General features: G+C 36.1%; 1 protein-coding gene across 2 annotated transcripts in view; it reads right to left on the bottom strand.

Moving 5' to 3' along the window:
* Positions 1-1,543: 1,543 nt before the first annotated feature.
* The window catches only part of GBE1 (1,4-alpha-glucan branching enzyme 1), a 135,653-nt gene continuing 111,515 nt past the window's right edge, over positions 1,544-25,681 (bottom strand). Inside the window, exons 13-17 of one of the 2 annotated variants that reach the window (XM_064726939.1) lie at positions 19,049-19,233; positions 17,800-17,930; positions 13,135-13,252; positions 11,333-11,380; positions 1,544-3,534 (exon numbers count right to left, since the gene is read on the bottom strand). In XM_064726939.1, coding sequence (XP_064583009.1) covers positions 3,478-3,534; positions 11,333-11,380; positions 13,135-13,252; positions 17,800-17,930; positions 19,049-19,233 — 539 coding nt within the window. In that variant the 3' untranslated portion in view covers positions 1,544-3,477. The remainder of the gene's footprint in view (positions 3,535-11,332; positions 11,381-13,134; positions 13,253-17,799; positions 17,931-19,048; positions 19,234-25,681) is intronic. The other variant, XM_064726946.1, reaches the window with a different exon arrangement.

The following is a 25,681-nucleotide window of genomic DNA, read 5'->3' on the forward strand; positions in this document are numbered from 1 at the left end:
CACCTCAATGTATCCTGAAAAGTGTCCTAAATCCTAAAAATGTTCATATTTATTTAAGGTAAAGGAAACAATTTCTGCTGTTCATTCAGTTAATCTTCACTCTTTACTACTTAACTACAGAGTTACTTCTAAGCTCTCAGAAATGAGACTCAAATAGACAGAAAGTTCTTCCTTTTACCATTAATAGGCTGTTAAGGACCTGAATCATGAAAAAATGGGGAAGCTAAACCTTCAAGATGCTTAAAAAATATCATTTGAAAATAGAATTGTGACTGACAGATTAATACACAAAATATCAGCTTGCAGTATCTGCAAGTACCACACAATTGCTTATCTGGTATCTTACTGTTCACACAGCTGCTCTCCCTTTGGCAGAGTTTTACCAGCACCACATTCCTGTCTTAGAGAACATGGTCCAAAAAGTCTTGACTAAATTAAGTAGAATGAGCAAGAAAAGCTTTATGAGAAAAAAACCCAGCAAGCTTGAAGAGTTTTTACCAATTTAATTTGTTTTCCAGAAGTACTCACCAATTTTAAATAATGGCTCCATTCTTCATCTTCAAAAAAAACCCCAAAGCCTAAGGATAGTAAAGCTTGAGTTGTGGGAGGAGGAGAAAACAGTGGGGAAATTAAAACTCAGTGCTCACAGAACACACCAGTGTAGTGGATGCCTGCCTGTTATCACAACCACCACCCAGTCTGGAGAGTAACTTGAATTATTGAGTGCAAAGAACCCTTCACACACAGTGCAAGACAGAGGAAGGTCAGCCTGACTCTTCAGATAAACTGGCAGGTGAAGGTGAGCTTGAGTTTTCACGATAGAGAAACTGTGCAGCAACAGCTTCTGGGGCCAGGGATAGCAAGAATTCCCAGGTGACAGGGAAGTCTGCATTTCCAAACCTTGAAATACAAACCCTTATCAGTCCTGTACACTAAGAGGTCATCTTTAAAGAGCTTATCCTTCCCTGTGTCTGAGTATCTGTGGAGAGCTGATTTGAGGTGTGGCCAAGCAAAAAACTTCTGGAGCTCATCTGCTTCTCAGAATGTCCCAGGCTTCAGCCAGACACGGTGACAACCTCAGTACATGACTCTAAGGAGGGGCCTTGGTTGCAGAGTGTCACTAGAACAAAAGTGAAATATTAATTTCTCTTCATAATCCATCAATATTCAAAGATCAGGAGGAAGAAATTGGCTTTCCATGGGCATTGAAAGGGAAAATTCCCCAGTCTTGCAAGACAGGCAGTAGCACACTCACCATTAAAATGCAGAGGTGGGCTCCAAAAAGCTGTAATTATTCTGCTTTCTGTGTTTACATGTTCACCTTACATTTTTTTCATTTATTTTTATTAATCTACCATTATGTTAAAGAAAATATGCATATGTCAAATATTCTACCAATCTCATTATGAATGCTTCTGACCAAGACAAGTCCCTGATTTTAGGAGGGAGCAAAAATCTAATCTGTCTTTCAGTGTTAAGACTGCTGTAAAATCATTTTACAATGCAAGGAATGAAACCATATATGCATTTGTTTTCTCCTCCTCAGAGTTTATTTTGCATGTGATTTTACAGTTTATACTTCACATCATACATTTATTCCTTCGCTTGAAGAAAGGTTTGACACAGACGCTTGCCATTACATTTTGAAACCTGGAATTGTGCCAGCAAAATAAAATTAAAAAAAGAAACAAACCACCCTATAAAACATATTAGAGCAATACATTGTAAATATAACACGTTTTAGAAGTTGCTCTGTATTAGAAGAAAAACAATCTGGGGAAAAAAAAAAGATAATCAGTTCCAGTTGCTAAAACAGTTCAGTATATTTTATTTAAAGTCATAGCGTAACAGGAATGCTTTTATTAGCCCACAACCAAACAATGATCAAACAGGTGTAGAGGAAAATGAAGCATGATCCTGTGGTACTCAACTGCAATATAACATTCTCTGCCACACAGAACATATCAGACTGGGGATGTTCACAAAGCCCTTTCAGTGTGAACTCTGCAAAAGACTGTTTTCCATCATGCTGCATTATTCCACCCCTTGTTTTGCTTAAGAAGTAAGCCACAAGTAAGCATTCCAAGAACTGTGAATAGATTGTCAGTGTTGGCACCAACTATTCAGTAGTTTACACAATGGTTCACAAAGGAAACTGGGTAAAATTATGACTTGGAAATGGTCACGGACATCTTCCTCTTTGGCTACTTTAAAAGTTAGAAAATTCAGATTGGTACAAAAGACATTCATTTCAGAACCAATTCAAATATGTTTTTAAATAAATGGAACAAAATAAAGCATGTCTCATTAATTTGGTATTAATTTTCCAGAATAATCTGCAATACATTTTCAAATATACAAAATCTTACTCTTTACAAAAAAGTTGTAGCTTATTGAATAAACTCACTTGAATTATCTTAGCAGCACTCCAATAATTAACTATCTTAATTTTAATCAAAAAGAACCACCTTAGTTTGATCACTGAATTTTGAGACTGCTTCTTCACGAGAAGCAATGTTTCAAAAGTTATAAAAGTGCAAGAACATCATCATGTTCCAAGCTGAAAGGCAGCTTCTGCAAGTAGTGAAATCAGTATTGCAAGGTCCTGATGTTAGTGAAATATATGCAGTGGGAAGAACTACACTTTAAGTACCTCTTCCAGTGTGGTATTGTTGCATTAAGACCAAAACATGCTTCTCACTGAACATTTTAGTGATCTAGATAAAACAGTTGTGTCATTTTTGTCCATCTCCAGCAAGTGAGATGCTCAGACTCAGTGATTTGGGTGGGAGCAGACAACCAGCACACACAATAGCATCAGCAGGCCCCCACTCAATTGGCCTGCTCGTTTTGCTGCCCAGCATTTTTGTGCATTTGTAATTAAATAAAACATAGCAAAGTACAAGACTCTCAGAGGACCTTCTTATCCATTTGGATAAGCATTTCTAATTCCATGTTAGACTTCATTGAAGAAGAGGAGCCTCAAATTAGGTCCCACAAACCATTAAGGCTGCCTTTTAGCCAAAAACTTCTGTTTCATTTAAGCAAACTACTTACTTTTAGTAAGAAGCATTAATACATAATGAATATTTGAATTCACTATCAAAATGAGAATTATAAGAAATTACAAACTTTGGAGCAGGATCACTCTTACCATTCCTGATAAAATTCTGTAAACAACAATTTAATTGAGAATACCTGCTGCTTTGCAACACCTTAAGTGTAATTTTGTACTACTAGAACTACAAACCCAACATTTTCCTTTCTGCCTCTTTGTAAAGCTTCCTCAAAAGAGGGTCTAGCAAGTCAAGAGCTCTGCACTTATATGTGAATATTAATCTTACATTTTAAACACCTACTATTACTATACTCAGCCTCAGAAAGCCTCCTTAGAGCAAGTTTTGTTATACTCAGTACTAGTACAGTGTATCAGCACTTCTTTGTGACTTGCTTCTTCTGTGGTGCTCACAGAGAACTTCACTTTGGGATGTCCACGTTGTGAAGCACAAGAGCAACTCTGCTTGGAATGTACACCTAGGAAAAACATGACAAGAACAAGAACAGCTGAAAAACCCAGAAAACTTACAGGACACAATTTCTATAAAACAGCATATGGAAAAAAACCCCCATACTTTAACTGTTAAAAATCTGTCATTTGGGCACTGCTGTGGGTATAAATATCATATTTAAAGAATGATTATCGACTGCTTAGTCCCTAGCATTGGAATTAAGCAAGATAAAAATTTTAAAGGCAGCCTCATTACAATCTCTTTTCTATTTTTCTTTTAACAGCTTATAGTGATATATTTTAGGTGACTACCAGGAGAGGGCCTCATATGACTTACAATGACCAGTTTCAAAAACCTGAGAACATCCAGGTCAACAGATGGGCCAGTGATAAATGACAAAGTTCTGCAACTCTTTTACTGTGAATTAAAGTTGTCCAAAGGCCTGTGATGTCATTTCATACAGGTAAATATCAGCAATATGACACAGCAGCACATTCTTCACACTTGGCACCTATGGAATGTCAGTGGCTGAGCAATAAAACTCCCTCTCAAAAGTGGACAGAAGCAAAATTAACCATTTAAATGATTGCACTTTTCTTCCCTTTTTTCCATGAATACCACAAAAATATCCAAAGACACATAATCAAAAGACTCCTCATAGATCACAAAAGAACTCGTGGCAATGTATTTTACATGACATTCCTTCCAAGCTGAGCAGAGTCACAATCAGAAAACAAGACTGATATGTGGTATCTACCAATTACCTTGATACACGGTACTCCATCAATTGTCAGGTCTATGAATGTGTTTTCTGAACAAGTCAATAAAAATGCAATTATAAAAGGTAACACAAGATTGAAGATTATTGGTTTCATTCTGACAATGTCCTCTTTTAGACTATTCTTCATCCCTGTGGAATGTCTAATATTCTGCAATTTCAACTGCGTTATCTGCTAACGAGAGCCTGATGGCACGAAAGGCTTTCATTGTTTTCAGAACAGAATAAAGCAATAAAGCAAAGAGCTTTAGGAAAAGGAGAAAAAAAAAGGAAAATAGCTGATCTTCATTGAATCAGACAGAGCAGTGTCCAATGCTTCTTGAAAGGCAGCGAACATAATGATTTCCCCTAAGGTTTCAGTGATAAATAGCTTCTATAAACCGGTGCAGGAGAGGAAATACTTAATGAAGTCAACTACCTCAAAACATATAGATAAAGGAGAGATTCTGAAGTTGTGTACTCAGAAATTCAGCGCTCTGGCTTTGGATGATGAAGTGAGAAGGGAGAGGGAACAAACAGAAATAAGTTTTCTAAAAAAGAATTTGTAAAATGTTACTTCAGTTATGGGGAAAAAAAATTATGTTAATGCAGGACACGGCAATCCTCAATTATATTGTGATCAATAATGTGTCAGATCCTAGGAGGAGTAAATTAGCCCAATTCCTTTAAAGTCAATTTACATCAGCAGAGAATCTGAGAGCACTGAGGATCATCCAACTCCAACTACTCATTTGACAACCAGAACTTTAAAACTGGTTTAAGCAGAATTTCAGAACTTGCACAGATGATTATATTTAAACTAATGACAGATCTTTTCCATTTGCCATCAAGAGCTGTATCTGCCAGCTTATTACTTTAGTCACTTGTTTTTTCCTTACCTAGGAAAATTAAACACTTTTTTAGAGTTTTTTTATCTTGGTGGGCTATCATAGAAAAGCCACATAAGGCTCTATCTCCTAATCTTATTTCATTGGTCATGTAACCACCTCTGAGGCTATTTGTTACAAAAAGCAACAATTAAGGCCTGAACAATGCAAAAATATTGATTAAGCATATAATTACAAATAAGATTATTAATTTTTCATTCCAGTGGTGTACAATTTTTTAAAGGGAAAAATATGACACAACTATTAGATACTACTCATTACAAATATAAAGGTATTATAGGTATATAAGAATTATTATTATTCCTTTTTCCCAGCCTAACAACATTTCCAGAAATACTATATTCTATGTACTCTGGCTTTATCAGCTGTTTAAACAAACAGAACACAGGACATTGTGTGATGGACTGAGGAAGAAAAATGTGACCAGTGAGGTTGGAAAGATCACTTTTCTTTCCTGAGATAAAGTGAAAACTGGAAGATTATCTGCCCAGGATCCCAGCAGGGTTTCCAGACCAGATTTCTCACTCCACTCCTCCTTCTGACAGCCTGAACCAAAAAACTTCCTCAGCCTTTTTACTCCAGTATTATTCCTTTTCTTGCAGCACCTCTCACCTGAATTACCACTCTTGTAGTAACATATCCCCCTTAACTTAGAGAAAATATTTTTTTTTTCCTGAGTGTACTGACTGTTTCAAGCCCTTGTACCAAGTCAACTGTGCTCCAAGCATATGCTTCAATCTGCCATTAAGTGACATAACTAAAAAAGTCAGGAATCCATTGCTGACAGGATAAGATGAAATGCAAGCATTTCATTGTATTTTTGAATCCAGACACTTTCAAATATACAAATGTATGGATAATCAAATGTATAAATGCATGGATAATACTTAGCTCCAGATGTGTCTGGATTGGACCCTGAACATTCAGTTGACCAATGATTCACTCCAATTCAGGGTCATCTACTACTGTGCTCTGTCCCATCATGCTGGTCACTGCTCCAGACTCCAAACAGGATCAGTTCCCTCACAATTCATAAGACTCTCTCCTTGATTCCAGTCAAGAGATGCACACAGAGCCTCTGATTGCTCAGACAGCAGTGGCCAAACCAGCTTTTAACCCACATAACAACCTTATTTTCCCTGTAGTTCTTCAGCTCCTAGGCAGGAATGCTGAGGAGACAAGGCTGAAAGTTGACTGAACTGACTGGAGCAACCTTGACACACAGCTTGACTCATTTCATCAAGAAAGCAATCAGGCTGACCATGCATGCTCTGACTTTGCTAAATCCAGGCTGGCTTTCTGACTGACCCATCTCATGTAACCCACTTGCTTGGGCACAGATTGCAAGAGGAGGTGGTTCTTTTCTTCTGCAGCAATTGCCCTACAGACCCCTCAGCCTTCCTTTTCAGCCTTGGTTCAGCTGTCAGAAATTTGCCCTGACCACTATGATTTTTCTCAGATAATAATCACCAGCCTTGCAATCACATCACTGAAATCATCCAAGCCTCTGGGTGTACCCCACTTATACACAGCCTCTTTAACCTACTGCTCTGCTACTTCATTTTCAGTAGTGCACCATCACACAAAAGCATCTGAAAGCAGACTTCGCCCTTGGAATCTGAGAAAAAAAAACAACAAACAACAAACCAAAAAGGCACTGAATACTCCTGTATTGTCCATATTATCCATCTCAGTTTTGAGTCTTCCCTTTGTCAAGGGACTTGCCTTTTTGTTTTTTTTCCTTACCTACAGATTTGCAGAATCACCTTCCTCTCGTCTTCATTTTATATATATATAGTATGCAGCCTGAGATATATATATCTATCTATAAATAGACAAGTGTATAAAAATACATAGAGGCTTCCTGATAAAAACCATTACAGGAAACCTAGGTATTCTTCAGCAAAAAACACTATAAGAGATATGTAATTTTTTACTTTTTCCATATCCTAGGAAGAGTGTCACAGAAGTTTATTCTTTCATATACTCCTGCTGAATTTTACTCTTTCAATTACCAGCTTCAGTTCTACTGATCTCTGTTCTTTTAACCAGCTTTTTCTGATCACAATTTTTATCCCATTCATGTCTCCTTCACCATTTCCCATGGCTCACTTGATGAACATGGACAGAAGTGAAAACCCAAAGAACAGAACACTAAAGAGAATTCATTCATAGCTTACCTACATCAATCAAATCACCCTCAGAGTCTCTCTTGTGTTCCAAGCTTTCTGCTCATCCTGAACATCCTTTCCAGGCACTTCCTTCCCTGCAGGCTCACCCATGTTGGGAAGGGCCTCAGGAGACCCAAAGTCCCTGCTGGAAGCAGGGTGAGCTCTGAGGTCAGAGAGGGTCATCAGGATCTCAGTGAATTGTCCCTCTGCTCTCTGTACCAATTATTAACTTACAATCTCGAGCCCTCTAAGGTTCACACCAACTCCACTATTTTAGGAAGCCAAGACACCTAAAAACACACACAGGAAGGTTCTTTTCTGACAGAAGAGTGTAACATGGAGATTGGAAAGCATCCAATCTATTTGAGACAGCATGACTCAGCTGCAAAGACAGTTTTTGACAAAGTTTACTTTCAAAAGTTTACTCATAAAATATCACTGGACGTCTTTTTATTCTCAGTTTGGCAGGAATGGAGTAACTGCTGTTACTTCACCAGCAGATGTGCGAGCAGAGAGCATGGTGGGGAATCTTGTTCATAAGGCAAATACAAAATGGGATTTTGTTGGCACTTTTGACCTTTTTATACTGCATGTCCATACGAGGCAGCTACACTGTCTGAAACTGGGCAAGTGACATACAGATCAAAGCTTCTAGCACTAAAACAGTATAACTAGTAAAGAGACAAAAAAAATTAATTATTTTTAATCATCAACCTCTTGCCCACCAACTATCTATCAAGATCATAGTCTATTCATGCTGGCTATCTCACAAACAGGTCAAAAACAACTGGTACTACCACTGGCCAGGATTGTAAGATGTTTTCAGCCAAATTCTTACTCCTTATACTTTATTTTTTTTTCTTTGAATATCCAGAACATTTCTAGGAAAATAAGAGATTTAAAGAATTAAGAGTACAGGATTACCACATGTAGGAAGCACCTGTGAACAGCAGCAGCTATAGGCAGAAATATCACTTTATATATTTCAGAAGAGGACTAAAATACACAGCAATCTCCAAATATATCTAAAAACCCACAAGCAAGAGGTTCTACAAATGACAACTGCTACTTTCAGATCTGTCAGACTAATTCAGTACCAGGTGCAAGCACAACCAAAATTGGCTGGAACTGCAATGAACTGCTCTTCCTCTGACTTTCAGGATTGGAAAACACCAAGCCCTAAAAATAATTTCAAGGTCATTTTGCAACAGATGGGAGAATTACTAGAACTCAGAGCTAGATCAGGCACTGCAGAAAAATACTCAGTAGCACATATTGCAGCTGGTAGATGCAGAAGGCAATGTCACAAGAGCCTGTGCCAACATCATCCAAAACTTTTAATTAAAATGAGGACTTTAGACAATCTCCTGTCTCTGTATGGCCACTAATTTTCACACATGGACACTATTCTGAGAATATAATTAACCATCCAAGAATAAAATAGGTGATAGCGCTTCCTTTCAGACTATAATTTATTATACAAAACCTCACACATTTTGGTTTTCATTTCGGTAGATTTTGCACATGACAAACTACGTGTGCTTAAAATAATGTGAAGTTCTGCCTTGCAATTTGTTTTTCAATTTACAACTACACAGCATTAATATGCAGAAAATAATTTCTTAGATTGTCTTGCTCCATTTAAGCAAAAAAGTCGATAAACCACAAAGGGTGTGTCCCAAAATTTCTTCTCTATTACCTTCTGCACTCTTTTTTCAGGTTGAGAAAAAGTACTTTAAGACAGCAAAAACCCCTGAAAAACAACTACTCTGAAGACAAAGATAGGATGAAACAAAATTAATAACAGAGTAACTTCACATTACATTTGCTGTTGGTTTTAAGAAGTCAAACAATCAATGAAGATGAACAAATGGATTTAGAAGTCTTAATCATCAAGATTTAAAAAACAAAAAGACCTTTGTGGCATTAAATTCTGATTGATTCATCTAGTTTGAACAGTTAAGTTTCCAACTACAAACATTATTTCATTTAGTCTGTCTATCTGCATATCAGGGGAGAAAACAGTTAAAGATTACATCAGTCACTTAAAATTCAATACATAAATCGTTATAATGAAAGCTATTTGAATGAGTATTTTCAAAGCTAAGGTCACTAAATGCTTTTAGATCATTTCCATCTATGGGAGTATTTTAATTGGTCCACAGACTTAAGGAAGCAGGAAGTTGCACTTTGACACTGAATAATATACATTAAGGTCAAGGTTAAAAGCTCAAGCCTGTAATAAGGATATTCTTAAAATAAACTATATAATTTCACCTTAATTTAATGTGAAAAGATTTATCATTGAATGCCAAAAATAGAGAAACAGAAAAGGCAGCACTGGGGACAGGGGGAAAGGAATACTCTGACATCTATTTATTTTTTAACTAATTGGAATGAACTACAGAAAAAGTACATCTATAAAAGTCAAAATATGTTAAGCAATTATATTTCACAATAAATCATATACTACTTTTCCAATGACACAATATCCTCTGTAATATCCCACTTAGCCTGCTTATTAATCAGTTTCTGTTGGTGCATGAAGTGGGAAAGTATAACCCCTCCATTTCCATATAAACCCAACTTTTGGTGTGGTACAAAAAATTTACTAGGACACTTATTGATAGCTGGTTCTTTCCTACAGCAAAATTCAATCGAGTTGGATACCTTAGAAAAGGCCAACAAGATATTCTGAGTAATACACTGTTAAAAAATTACACTTTTTCTTCCCCCTGCCCCAAATCTAAGTTTCACATCCAACCACAAAGGCCAAGTTAGGTACCAGCAAATGAATTAATCCAAAAAGGGGCACAGGGGTTGAAATGTGTGTACACCACTTAATTTACATCTTGCCAAGAGATGATGAAACATAAGCAAGACTAAAGGTTTATCCAAAAAGCACACATAAACATACCTCCAAAAAGACTTCTATGAGAATACCAGAGTGGAGTTGTAAATAGAAATGAAGCTAAAGGGGTAAAACGAATCTATTCCTACAGTGACAAAATGGTTCACAGCTTGTTATTAGAAAGTTTGATTACATGGAATGTTACGTACATTTCATATATTTGTTAACAATCCATTATAGAAAAAGCAGTGAAATGGAAAAATTAGTACAGTTATTTAAATAAGTCATACTACAAAGGGCATTTCTGTGCATTTTCTATGAAGTTTACAAGGTGTGTCTGATGATTTTGAATTCTGGCCCTCTAAGAGCTTTACTGAACAAGCCTGAAAATTGGACAGTGAAATGCTCAGCAGTGCTTACAAAGCTTCATCTTCTTCCAGGATTCTTTGCTCCAGGAATTTCATATCTCCCTTCTTCTCATTTTGATATGCCACCTTGAATATTTCTTTTATTAGATGATTTTTTAGAATGAATCATGTCACATTTAATCTTCTATTTTTGTACCACATTTGCCTGCTATTAAAGCCTGACTTGAGAAGCAGAATTATTGCATGTGATTGCATTTTGTCACAACCCTCTGGGCATGTTTTACTGACAGTGTTTACCCACACACCTTAAGGAAGGTGCATCACTCATTAAAAAATTACTCCTTCAAAGTTTGTAGTGGAGGAGAAACTAGAACTTTTGAAACAAGCAACTCAAGTCTCATGGATTATGAATTATTATTAAACAACAGGAATAATTATTAAACAACAGGAAAAGAACTTTCATGAGTTTATTGAGGTGGCATCATATGTTACTTGAAAAGAAATTTGGTGGGAAGACTGAGTTGGTAACTGCGACTAAGACTAAACTGCAATTAAGACTAAAGAAACTCCTAAGCAGGAAAACCTACCCAATAACCTGGATATAAATTGCTATTTGAAATAAAACATTGTTTTACTGCAAAATAGCAGCTGGAGGCATTTACTGTAACTTTTGTTAGTTCTTACATGAAGACCTAATTGTTGAATTTAGGTTTTCCAGATGTTTTTCCTCAATCACTATTACATGGTGTCCTTTCACTGGTACTTTACCTTTATTTGGTGCAAGAGGCATCCTCTGGGGGGTGGGCTGGAGCTGCTCTGTGAATTGGGTGGCAAAGGACACAAGAGAAATGGTTTATCTGGGTTTCTCTCTGACCTACAAGTGCCATTGCCATGCCACAGCTTTTGGTGCAAAAGTGCATTTGCTGCAGTGTTTGCCACATGCCTTATCTTGCACATACTCCTAGCAAACCACAGCTTCACGTTCTGCCACGCTTGTTTCTGGCTTGGAAGGCTTGCACTCACCATCTAATGAACTAAATGTGAAATACACATTCCAAATCACAGTTAATTGGCTTGCAAAAGTTAAGTTAGTGATAGATAATTAAGATGCTCTCCAATCACCCAGGCAATGTACTTGAATTGGGCACACGAAGCAAGAACTCTGGAAGCAATAATTTGCTACATAACCTTCAGGAATGAAACCTTAGACCTTTCATTTCAAATTAGCACAAATACTTACCCACACTATGAAGGCACTATCACATGCAAGTACTTAAAAAAAAAAAAAACCCAAACCCAAAACCCATTCCTAAGATCCTTTACACCAAGCACAAAAATTCTTTCATGTAAAGAAAATATTTTAAATCATGCAAATGAAAAATGCCAATACTCTGGATACAATGAAAGAAAGGGAGACAGAGGTTAGAAGTGAAAATAATTCTCAGCAGTTTAGATCTCATGAGAAAAGTTAAGATGTGACACTAGAAATTCATATTCTGTTCAACCATGGAAGGGGAGTGGCCCATAAAAATCAGTGCAAAATGCTCTATTTTTTGCAAGCCCTTAAGGTTACAAATGTAATTTATTTGCAGGTATTTATGTGTACCAATATACCTGTCCATAGAGAAACATCTCCTTCACCCACATAAATGTTTTGGGTATAAAAATCTACTCAGCAATGTAAATTATTTCAGAATTTTTTCAGTGAACTCTTAATTCCCAGCCTTTCTGAATCTTATTTTCTTGTGCTTATGAGCATATACACAGATGTGAATGCATACAGAAAGAAAGGGAAATATGTGCACATGTACACATATACATAAAGAATAGTGAAAATAACATTTTAAAATTCCTACTTGTGATTCTGATTTCAAGAGCAATTAAGGAAGGTAGAGTTTTATTAGTGACCACCTCAGCTAGCAGAAATTGTATGCAAGGATATGTCTCCCAATTCATCTCAGGTGATTTGTGGAAAACTCTTTATCCATTATTCATACCACTCTAGGAATGGAAATCTTTGAAATTCTTGATTTCAGAGAAATCCTGTTCCATTTTGCAAAGTTTTTCTGTAAACTGGGGAGGAAAAAACCAGTTGGCAAACACATGATTGACTCTAATTCTTGTTTGTAGAGTTAAGTACATGATTTTAAGATAGAAAAGGAAGATTCAGTTTCTGGAGAGCTTTAAACAAAGCAAGCATGAAGATGCAGTCTCTTGACTGAAATAAAGTGAAAATAAAGGAAATTATAATATTAAGGAGAGCAGCTCAAAAGCATGTTAGTATGTTTCCATGCATGTTGGCAAGGAACACAGCATGCCAGACACTGCAAAAGTGCATGGAAATATAAGAACAAGGTTTAAACAGAAAAATTTGTTAATATTCTTGGTTATAACCAAATCATAATGTTATCTATACTGTATTTAGATAAAGGTTAATTTCAGAAAATAAATTTAAAATATCCCCTTCCCCAAATAGAAGAGACTCCATATTTGTCCAAAGAATTGCAAAACCTACAGAGATGAAAGTAAAATGAAAACAAAACAAACAAAGCCCCAAACAATTTACTTACCATAATTGAATTAGGTCGATAATTGTGAGGATATTGCTCAGAGAAGTACTCTGTTCTGTGGTCCAGCCTTTGATGCCCTCCATATTCTCCAGCATCAGAATCAAGAAGGATTTTATACTTGAAGGCAACTGTTAAGGAACTATGCCAACTACCCCTTAAACAGAAAATAAATCAAGGCAAAAAATCTAGAACTAGTAGTGGAAGTTATGCAGTAATGGAAGCATACTGATATATTCAACAAAAATCAAAAATCATACCAAAATCTAAGAAAAGAGTGGAAAAACAAGCAGAACATATAGAATTCATATGAAATTTTGAACTGAAAATTTAATTTAGCAGTGACTCCTCTTACAGCAAGCACCTCCCAGTAACTTCTGCAATCTGCCATGAGTGATAAGTTTATACATTACAGCAGATATGCACAGCACTTCAGGTGATGAACTAGACTAAAAATGTACCACTAAACAAAACAATGCATTTGAATTGCATTTAAGAAGTAATATAATTGTGACCATCAAAATCAATTGGTATTCAGCAATATTTTACAGTCTGTCAGAATCTGATCAAGTGTCAATCAGGAAAGCATGTAATTTTACAGAAGAAAACCCCACAACTCCTCTGAGAGTCTTCTGGAAAAGAGCTGGAATTATTATAGCACAGAGGAACAAAAGAAAGAATATATTGTAAGAGAAGGCTTTTTAAGAGAAATATTCTGACTGCAGTTGTTAAAATGGGGTGAATTATTTAACAAAGTGTAGCAATGAGTTGGAATACCTCTAGATACTTAAAAGGAATCAAATAGATTTAGCAAAAAATAAAAGATAAAATAAAGTTGAAACTTTACAAAGTAAATGCAAATCATAAAATAGAAAAAATTTGTACTTTGTTCCAACACTTACTGCTGATGAAAGAAACCAAGTGGTGCTTGTGGGGGTGATAGAGTCTTAAGTGGTGAGACCATTTTTCCTTTTCATAATTCTTGAATTTTACAAAAAAAACCTAGCATAATTACAGGATGAAGGGTCTCACTTTTGCTCCTCTCCACACACTGCTAATTTTGAAGTCTAAGGATTCAATCTATGAGTGACAAAAAATATATGGAGAGTATTTGGCTAAATTTTGTAATGAAGTTGAAAACTTTGGCCTGATAAAATTCAGCTCAGGCCATTTCAATGGCAGGTGAAGCCATTTAAGCACAAGTACAGAGAGGGAGGGGGACACTGTCCCTTTTAACTTCTGCCAAATATGATTTTTGTTTAAACCACATGAAAATTTACAGATATGTCAATTCATGCTGGTTGGTGATTATAAATATAAAATGCAGATTTACTTTGGAGCCAAGATAACAAACCTTGTTAAAAAAGAGGGAGATACACACACACACTATAGTTTAATGAGACTTCCAACACAGGGGAAAAATTATTTAACCAAATCAAGTGTGGAATCTTAAGGAAGGAAAAGGAGTTCTTTCTGAAATCTTTAAGCCCCTTTCCTGTTTGTTTTCCATCCTTTCAGCCATGTTCCTTTTGAATATAGGAAAGAAGGTTTCCATACTGAATTTTCACTGCAGACTGGCCTTGAAATCCAAGCACTATCCTAAAGAAAAGCCTAGGCAGTAGTAAAAACAAAATTGGAAACTTATGAATGGTTTCTCCATTAACATTCAAAGTTTTATCTCCAATCAGAAAACTAGAGACAGCTGACCTAGATGTTGATTGTTCATCTACCTCCAGACTGAAGCAAATTAGGCAGAAATAATTTGTTAGTTCAAGCTTCTTTTCTCATGAAAAGGCTCCTGAAAGAGCATAATTTATGAAGTAAAATTCCAGTATAAGCACAGAAATGTTTTTCTTTTTTCTTCACATAATGACTCAGAAATTGGGCAATAGGATATGCCACTCTGATACTTACACACACTCACAGTGCTGCAAACCTCTTTCTTCTCCCATGCAGATCAAAGAGGCATTCCCACATTAGTATGCTGTATTTCTTATTCACACCTATTAACCTTAAGTATCAACCACCTTGATGGAATTTAGCATTTGACTGATCCTAAATTAAGTCCTTTGTCTCAGCCTGCCAGGATTCCACCAGGCAGGGACAGTTACACAAGCACACTTCAAAGGGGCGTCTTTGCCTTCAGCAATCACATGCCAGTGACTCATTTAAATGACCTTACTTGCTCATTAGAAGCTCTAGATGCACGTTGTAAATGTCAGAGAGCCTGAATTAATGTGGGGATTTTTACAAAAAAGTATATTTTTGCAGCATTTTGATGACAATATTTGTGATTCCTTAGGTTAAATCTAGCCATTTGCTTATGGATGACTCTGGCTTCAAACCACAGAACATCCTGAGTTGGAAGAGAGCCACCACGATCCAAGTCTAACTCCTGGGCCAGCACAGGACAGCCCCAAGAATCACATGTGCCTGAAAGCACTGTCCAAATGCTCCTGATCTCTGTCACATTTGGTGCTGTGACCACTGCCTTGGGGGAGCCTGTTCCAGTGCCCAACCACCCTCTGGGGAAAGAACCTTTCCTAATATCTAACCCAAACCTGGCACAGCTTCATACCATCCCCTCAGGTCCTGTCACTGGTCGCCAGGGCAAAGAGATGAGTACCTGAATGTCCTTATGAACCCTAAATTCATGCCACTCTGCTATTCAATCACCCTGGGACTATAATGCTTTGATACCTGCTATGCAAAAACAGCAATATGTAAAACAAAGAAAGCACTCTTTCCCATGACATCTTTTTCAGCTTGAGCAGTACATGACAACACAAAATGTCAAAATACAGATAAGCCAGCATCAATTTATACTGCTCAACATTCACAGATTCTCATGCTGACATATAAAATTAAGGTCTCATTCCTTGAATACCTCACACCAAAGTACAGTATCTTACAAGAACAAATTGTAGAACAGAGCAAGGAAAATAAGTCAAGAGAGAAGACTGAAGTATAAGGAGGAAGGAAAAACTGACCACAAACTGTGACTTCTCATACAGACATGGACTAGCTGAATGCCCACAGAAAGACTTTCCAAAGCAGGTGGGACCAGCAGAATTGTAATGTTTGCTGACTACACCTTCTCATATAAAAGTAGAACTGGAGTTGTTATGCCAACAGCCTGCATACAGAAGAGTTGCAAGAAGAATGACATTTTCAGTGAGTTCAGAACTGAGGACTGCCTACAAAAATGCAGGCCAGGCAGGAAACTGCACCTTTCAACATACCTGGTAACATAACTGAGAAGCTGTATAAAAACCAGCTTAGAGATATATATCACTGCAATATATGGATAGACCAAAGCCATTCATTTTATAAAGGCACATTCAATGATGTGTTAGGTGCAGTCATTCATCTAGCTCAATGCACAAAACAAACTTAAACCTAAGTATTGAAAGGATCATCCCATTTCCCACAATTCCCAATATAATTCAGAAAAATGTTTAATTAAAACAATTTGATCAATACATTATTGCTGTTTGTCCCTTCCGACTTATAACAGCAAAGGATATAAAATTAAAAATCCATTAATTTATTAAAAGAAAGAAACAGAACAACAACAAACTTTTGCTTTTAGGTACTTCCTCTGCACATCTACATTTCAAAAGGATCATAAATAACTCCTTTTCAAGTGGAGAAATTGTTCTGAACATTTAATATAATGTTACCATATGTCCTAATAATAGGACATCATTTATTGAAGTCTTAGGTTAAAAGGATCCATTAAAAAAAACTATACATAAAATTCATGGTTGTAATTGCAGAAGAAGAGTTAGGGAGAAACCTTAGCCAACATTAAAACACCCCGAAGTATTTAAAGAAAATAGATAAGGAAATGCCTCTAGATATTAAATAGCTCCTTACAATTCTCTCTGGTGAGCTCCCCCTCCCACAGAGTACTGTGCACAGCTCTGGGATCCTCAGGACAGGAAATTCCATGATTGAACTAAAGCAACTGAAACATGGAATTACCCGGAATGGCTGATAAATAAGCAGGAGGCTAAAACTGGAACTGCAGCGCTTTAACCTGACACAGCAACAGTCACACACTAGGCTGTGTCTGTCAAAGGACTTGAAAGAAACTGAATTTGGGCAACTAAAACTCCCCCAGAAAATCAGCATGAATTTCTGGAGCCACCAAGAATTTGGACACAAATGCAAAATCAGTCAATTACTCGAGTAATAATTTACAGCTCAGCTGACCTAAGAGCACATTCTCAGTCCACTCAAGTTTTAAAGTACAAATGTACAAATACAAACTGCCTGATGAAGGCTTGCACTAATGCACATTCCTGTGTGAATTCATGCAGCATTATCCCACTGTGGTAGGATATTTAAGAATTTAAATATTTAAGAAGTGGGAGTTACTTGCTTTCTCATTCCTCAACAGAATTCCAAAAAACAGCTTCACAAGTCTTTAAATTGCATTTTTTTACTTTTGCTTTCAACAAAATTATCTCTCATGAAGAAGAGTAATTTATAATTATTTTTCTGATGTACAAAAAGAATTAAAAGAATACTATATTGGTGACAAATTAGTGATTTCTTACCTTTTAACTACAGGTAGGATTCATATTAGGAAAAAAAGACATAAAATCAGCTTTCAATTTCTAAAACTTTTCCTCACAAACAGAACAGTAAAGAAAAGGATATTTTCCTGGAGTTTCAATACCCACTCTGTAGTCCACATAACTTTGGTATGGATGGAAGTTGAAAATGAAAATAAGACCTGCTCTCTCAAATGCTATGACCTTATTGGATTCATGCTTTTCACTCACATAGGCCTAAGGGGAAAAGAAAAAAAATCAACACTTTAAAAAGATTTAATTTCTAATGAATAAAAAAAACCAAAAAACAAGCAAAACCCCACTGCTTCTGTACCTCATTTCAAGTAATACAGGTAAATATTCAATGAATAGAACTGAAGGCATTAAAATGTGCAAACTGAAATTGCTTATCTATGAAATTTCATACAAAATTTTTGATTACTAAGCTGTAGCTTACTTTTCACAAGGCAACACAACATAAAATTACAGAGGTAGAAGCCTGTTCAGCATAGAGCACTTGAAAAATTCTTGCTCAAAGATTGGTAACATGGTCTTTTCATCACACTTTTGCTTTAGTAAAAAATGGATTCCTTTTGTCAAATGAAATCTTCAGCCTATTTGTTATGGGGATCTGCATCACATATAGTATTAATTCAGAAAATGAAGCACTCAATATGATTTTTTTGTGTGTTTTTAGCAATCTGTGTGAGAAATGGCTTTGATAAGCCACAATAAATGGCTGTGCACACTTTGTTTTATTTGCTAAAGCCATTAATAAATAACTAGGCATCAATTAAAAAATCTTTAAAGTGTATTATTCTTTAAAGTGGGCTAGAATAAAATAATTAAACACTGAGAAATTATAACAATTGATCTTTCATAAAAATTACAGCGTGATACAAGTGTAAAAAATGCAAATGCAGAAGCAGCAGGTTGATGACTAGGAGACTATAACTTACACCAGACTTTGCTGAAAGTTTTTCCTCAGAAATGGAGTAATTACTTTTATAAAGTGTAATGTCAGAACAACTTATACTTTTGCAAAGCAATCCTTGGATTGGATTACAGACAATTTTATAGTCTGCTTTATGCAATCCACAGTTACTGAATAAAAACAGGGAAAATAATAGGAAAAGACCTTGTTATGAAGCTAAAAGGAGACTGTTTCAGGTTTCTATTATCTGTGGAAGATATTTCAGTGCCATATTTTGACAACTTGAAATATATGGTGAGGTATTACACAGCGCATAATAAAGCGCTGTTTGAAATTTCAGCATGCAAATTTGAAAGTGTTGTTACTCCACACATGTACCCAACTGGTGACTAAAACTTATCATTTTGTACATACAGCTTACCTGGGGAGATGCAAGCCAGCCAAATCTTTCCTCCAATTTATTCATATCTCTATCAAAGGCATTTAGGAATTTATAGCGAAGAAGATCATCCTCAGTAAGATTAAACTGTCGTCTGGCATAGTGGTAGCTCTCATTATTCCCTATTCTGGGGAAGTCAAGCCATTCTGGATGTCCAAATTCATTACCTGCATTCAAAAATATTAAGGTTCTGTGAAATAACATACTAAGAATACACTAAGCCTGCAAAAGCAAAATATATTAATGGTGTTCCCTTTCTACAAGTTTTAAATTCCAAAGAATCCACTTCCATACATAAAGCAGTCATTTTATAATTATGTCTCTAATTTTTTAATAGGTCTCTCAGAAATTCCATTTGTGTTAGCCGGGTTGCTTGGGCATTAAAACTTCAAGAGGAAAATTTCCATGGACTCCAAGGGAAAAAATATAAAGTGATGAATTATGAGCTCCATGTTATCATGCCATGCTTTAAAACTTTGCAAAAATTATTCTGTGTGTGCAAGTGCCATTATGTCTCAATTTAGTTTTCTACAGCAGTAGCTTCACAAGTCTGCCAGTCTCACCCAAATTATCTAGCCCAAAAAACTACTGACCAGACTTCTCTTGAAGACAAAGAATAGGTTTATTCAAACTTGGATCACATTCAAAAAGAAGGAAACAGGTTAACATTTAGTCAAGAAAAAGTTTAGCATCTCTTATGTAGAATCTCCAACGCAAATCTCAAAGCAAGACCTCATTTGGGACTCAGTATTTTGAGTGACTTTGATGTATCCAAATTTTTCTTGGTTTACATATTGTCATTATTACAGATTGAGACAAGTCCAAATGCAGTTAATAATTCTAACTAACGATAACCTATTGTCCTGCAGACTCTCTGACATTTTGGACTATTCACTTGACACAGGATTAAAGGGTATCAAGTATCTCGCAAGTCAAACACTCATTTCAAAGCCAACAACAGTTAAATCATGGCAAACATTTCAGAGATTACATAACACCCACTCACTATAAAACAGAGACAAAAACATATACCTAGAAATATGTATGGAAAGAAATGAAATTTAAGAGCTTTTCCACTAAAACAAACAACAACAAAAAAGAATAATAAAAGGATCTTCACGTTTCCACAAACTGTTACTCAAGTTTTGTCAATGAACTGGAGCTTTGTGGGCTGACAGAGGGCAGGGATGCCAAGGGAAGGCAAGAGATTCCTGGCTGGATACCCTGCATGTGCATCCACCACCCATCTGCTGCCCCATCCAGCCTGCACTGCCTCGCAGGCAGCAGAGACAACTGTGAACTTCAATTTGTGAAATGATTTCTGTAATTCTGTGCTTCATGGGAACAAAGAAATGAACAGAGGACAAAAGAGAAAAGCCTCATATATATTTAGGAGAGTCCTTCAGAGTGGTATCTGCTTTGTAAACGAACTGACAAGTTGTAAATTAAATTTCCTATTCAAAAGCTAAACCACTAAATTTCATATTCAGCTCAAAACTGGAGACAAATATAAAAGAATCAGAATCACAGCAGGACTTACAAAATGACCTTGGAATAATGCTGGACTGAGCTCTTAAACTGCGCTAACAATACAGTTTGGAAAATGAGGAAAGATATTGCTACAAAACAGACACAGTATCTAACCAAATTCAATATTCTCCGAAGAGCTAGACAAGGTATTACCTTCCTTCGTGATCTGCACACTATTGAAAAGATGAACTACATGAGATAGCTCAGCTAAAGACAGCCAAAAACATCAGAATGACAGAGATGACACACATCTTGAATTGATAGGCAAGAAAATCATACCTATTTGTTCAAGAAAGAAACAACAATGGGAGAAATAAGCAATAGGAGATAGCAAATAAATTAGACTGAACTAGCCCATCATTTCCATAGATTATTTCACTGTAAATAGAGCAGACTTCCTTCAGGTTTATAACGTGCAATGACTCTCTCACCTCCACTTGCTTTGCCTGGTTCCCCACCACAGTAACTAATGTGGTTCCAATGCTGTTCTGTTGTCTTGGCTTTTTAAAAGGAACAATATAAGTATAGCAAATACTAAAAGCAGTCTTCATTTCCTAACTATTACTAATGGCTATAAAGAAAAAAAGGGAACTTAGTACAGTGCAGCAATTTGACAAAACACTAAGATACTTTCTGTTCACAAAAACACGAGCTGAGGTCTAAAGTCTGCATGTTCTTTGACATTCTGTGTCTATGAGCATCTTCTGGAGAATATGCTCCTGAGCCTTTTGTAATAGTATTGACTGTAAAAGGGTCACTTGCTCTCTCTTTATAGGAAGAAAAATAGTTAATAAACTGTAAGAGAATGAATACAAGCAGTTTAGGTTATGTTTTTCAACTATGGTATAGGGAAAAGAAAGTAACATTAAGGATGCATCTGCTTCTTGCAATGCATTAAAGCCATGCATCCTATAAAAAAAGCCCACATCCAAATGCTACTTTTTTAATTGCTATTTTTTCCAGTTCAGCTTCATAGCAAACAATAGGAGGGACTAGGAAAGAAAAGGCACAGGTGAGCAACACTTGCTGCTGGAGATAACTATCGGTTCACTGAATGTGAAGCATCATCTGCCTCCTTCCCCATTGTTACACTTCTCATCTCTGACAAGAATCAGCAACATTCACTTCTATGTTTAGAGGCTTCTACAGTTATCAAGAAGTATAACTGGGATTTATTTTCCTCTAATTAATTTACTGTTTGATGTCAAAGTATAAACTACAGATTGATAAGAAGCCAGCTGCCACAAATGATGCAAATCAAGACAATGGAACTAATGTGGGGGAGGCAGAGAACAAAGCTGAAATTAACTGAAGTTTTGATTAGAGAAACAAAAAGACAAATCCTTGAAGTGCAATGCATGCTAATTTTATCTAGGAATTAATTGAAGTTTGCTATTTGCTGCGTATTACGCACACTGGACAACTTTATTATGTACAGGATTTCAAGACCGCAATTCCAACAAATAAATTAACTTTCTACTACCATAATTAAAATTTATGTCACCCTTGTTTATGAGGATAGAAATGCATTAACACCACAAAGAAGTTAGGCTGCTGTGAATTCTTTTAAATTTGATCTGCACAGGTCAATAAAGTTTTCTTCATCTCTTTTCTTTAGACATCTTTAGTAGCAATTGCCCCTGAAAGAATAAGCCTAAGCAGAACTGAAGGGATATTTAAAAGATGGAGCAGGCAGTTTCAAGAAATGTTTTTAGGAGTTCTTTGCATTTTGAATTAAATATGATGACAATAAATATTTTTAAAGCAGTTAAAACAAGTAGTTTATTTTATACAACAAAGGTAAGAAGTTTAATTAGGTGCATAAGGCTAAACAAGGTTTTAAACCATCTAAAACACCACAAAAAGATCCTATTTAAATCTGATGAGCTGGAGACCGGACACATTGGGACAAAACTCCAGCAGTTCCACCTTAAAGTACATCTATCAAAATATGTGCAGTTACACCAATTTACAGAAGTCAGATAATAAAGTCATCCAGGAGTTGCAACTGCTTTGAATTTTACTTCACTAGCTTTGTGAACAATGATGGCAATACAACAATCTGCAGGCTATAAATAGAATCAATGTAAATCAGATCTAGATAGCATATGGTATTTATCATTACTTCAAACAATAAACACTTCAAACAATGGATCTTCATTTTTCCTAGTTGTAAAGCTCTTGGGTGTTAAGTAACTCTGTATTTACTCAATTTTGTACCAAATATTCTTCTTAACATCTTAAAATCTTCTTCTTACTACCAAACCCAAACAATAAACACTATACTGTCTCTGAATGAGAATGAGCCTCACTGCAAGCATTCCTATGGTCTTGAAATCCATACAAAAATAAAATAAAGTGAAATTCAAAATAGACTCCTGATACACCTGGGTTAGATGACATGAAGACCTTCACATATTTTAATCTTCCAGCATTGGTATTTATTGACATATTGGGTCAGAAAAGACTAACAAATCAATTCAAGCAAACAAATATATTTTAACTTCTGCATAAAACACAGGCTAGAGGAAATCTCTAGCATGAGGCAATGGTAGAGAGGGCAATCGGTAAAGACAGTAAAGTGAAAATAAATGTATTTTTCTCCAATTTTCTGAAAATACCAGATATTTTCTCCTCCCAAGTTTTGAAAGATAAAAAAATCAGGATAAACACCATATTTGTTTTGCAGCTTGGATCTTCCACATCTCCTAGGGGAGAAGGGAAGAAACATTTAACATTCCCTGTATTAAAGGATCAAAGAATGCATCTCCTCTGGGATGACACAGTCATGAGGAAACCAAGGATGCCTCCAACGTATCCAAGACATGGGAAAGGATTGAGTCCTTAAAATGCTCATCCTAAATCACACAGGGACACAATACTCTGTACAGGGATACAGTTCCTGTTGTTTCTCTCCTATTCCCACTTCCCATCAAGGGTTGCTCTGTCTTCTCTCATTTCCTACTGATGTTTAAAAGTTGGGAGCTATTGTACCACACAATTTTATAAACACTGATAAAACAGTTCCAGGTTCTTAAAGGAGATCATATTCCAATTGTTCCAACAAAAACTCCAACCATACTAAATGGCACTGTTCAGTTCTCATATTTCAAACCCAGATCTCTCTTTTGCCAGATAAATTACAGAAAAAAACCCACCAAACCAAATAAGAAATAAAGAATTCTCTTAAGAAGCACCAATTCTGCATCTCTATTAGGAAGGGCTGGATGGCTGAGAAGATTTCTTACATAGAAGAACAATCAGGCACAGGCATAGTAAACAGCATTGCTTATTATTACTTACTTTCTTTTTCAACAGAAGATCATAGTTATGCCCACATGCTGGTATTTAGCAGAACTCTAGTTACACAGGAAAAAAACCCAAAACACCCATTTATCTGGAATAAATTATTCTTTCATTGAATTATTTGTAATGTTCTATCAAAGGAGTACTCAAAACACCAGTGGCCTCACTGACAACAGTATTCAGTTCCTAAGGGCAGATGAACATTTTCCCTTTAATGTTTACTGAGTAGAGCAAGAGTTGCTGCCAAAAAAAAAAAAAAAACGTACCATGAAAAGTTACCTAGGCTAGAAGGGACCTTGAGAGGATAATTATTTTATTAATCTACTCTTAGAAACTTTCAGGCCTGAAAGTTTACATTTCAGGCCTCCTTTCCCAGCATAGAATAATATATGGCTGACTTAAAACTTACTCAACATCCACATAGAGTATTCAAAACAATAAAGTAACACCTAAACTCCTTGTGGTGCTTTTACACTGAAACAGTTCCCATTTTGCTGTTTCCTATTAGCTGCATCCTGGTAAAAAAACAAGAGACTGACTTTGATACTGTGACATTTCCACCAGGCTCTACGTGAACACGGCACAGTATACATTATTTAGTCAACCACTTCCAAGAGCTCACTAAAATATTTAAGAATAGAAATATTGCAGAACACATTGCAAAAGGTCAAAAAAATCCCACAACAAAACAAACCCCCCCCAAATCTAACAAAATAATACAAATCTATATAATGACACTTTTTTAACAGATGATGAAGTCAGAGAAGTTCTAGCTACATCTTTCAGTTTGGTGCACTGCCAATTATTAACTGGTACCACAACAGACAGGTTAATGGGCTTACAAAGTGAATTTAGAACAAGGCTGAAACAGAGCGGTCCAAGAAAGATGCCAATCTATTTGCTCTGGGATACCCAACAAATAGCAGTTTACTTACTGGTAAGAATTTCATTGTCTAATGTTGAAAGAACACAAAGAATTAAGAAAAAAAAAATGCAAACAGAGGAAAAACACCACTTACATAGTGTTTGGTGCACAGGAAAGTTAAAGCAAATGAAAAATGAAAGTTCAGTATTATCCTGTTCTTATTACAGGAACACATTTAATTACTTAAATAACTGTGCATTTATTAACAGAACAAAATGAGAAAATTTGACATTAAAATCTGGAATAAACTTCAAACAAAGTAGGGGGAAAAAGGGATTCTAAAAGAGATGTCAGCAATCAAAACAGGAGGTGCATTGTGAGAAGCCCTGGTTTTCTTGAAACAGTACAAAACAGCCATCAGAGTATACTTCTGGCTGCACCTCTAAACCTCTTCCTACCTAATGTCCTCAAAGGAGTACATTCCCAAGATTCTTCCTGGACTCACACATCACTGCTTTAAAATTAAAGCTTCTTTGTGCCAGCTGCCTCCCGCCCTCCACCTGAGGCTGGTTCAACCCTGCCATGCTGAGAGTTTATAAATGAACTTCCTTAAAACATTTGTTTCAGAAAAAAAACCTTCTCAAGATCCTCACAATTTTAAACAGCTCATGTCTGCCATTGTTTTCAGTGAGCCTGGGCACTTATTAAGGTATTTTCAAAACCAGAAATATGTAATTATTGTAAAAGTCTTTGAAAAGGCAGAGCATCATGTTGCTACAGTACTTTTTTCTCAAAGAAATGGAAAACTCCAAACAGCACCTGGGCACTGTTGCAGGTTTCTTAAAGAATACAGAGACCCTTGATGTGCTCAGCCTCAAGGCTGTGGCTGCCAACATTAAGACTCCTCTGATGCA

Source organism: Zonotrichia leucophrys, chromosome 1 (genome assembly GCF_028769735.1).
Source record: "Zonotrichia leucophrys gambelii isolate GWCS_2022_RI chromosome 1, RI_Zleu_2.0, whole genome shotgun sequence".
In the NCBI taxonomy this organism is placed as follows: Eukaryota; Metazoa; Chordata; class Aves; order Passeriformes; family Passerellidae; genus Zonotrichia; species Zonotrichia leucophrys.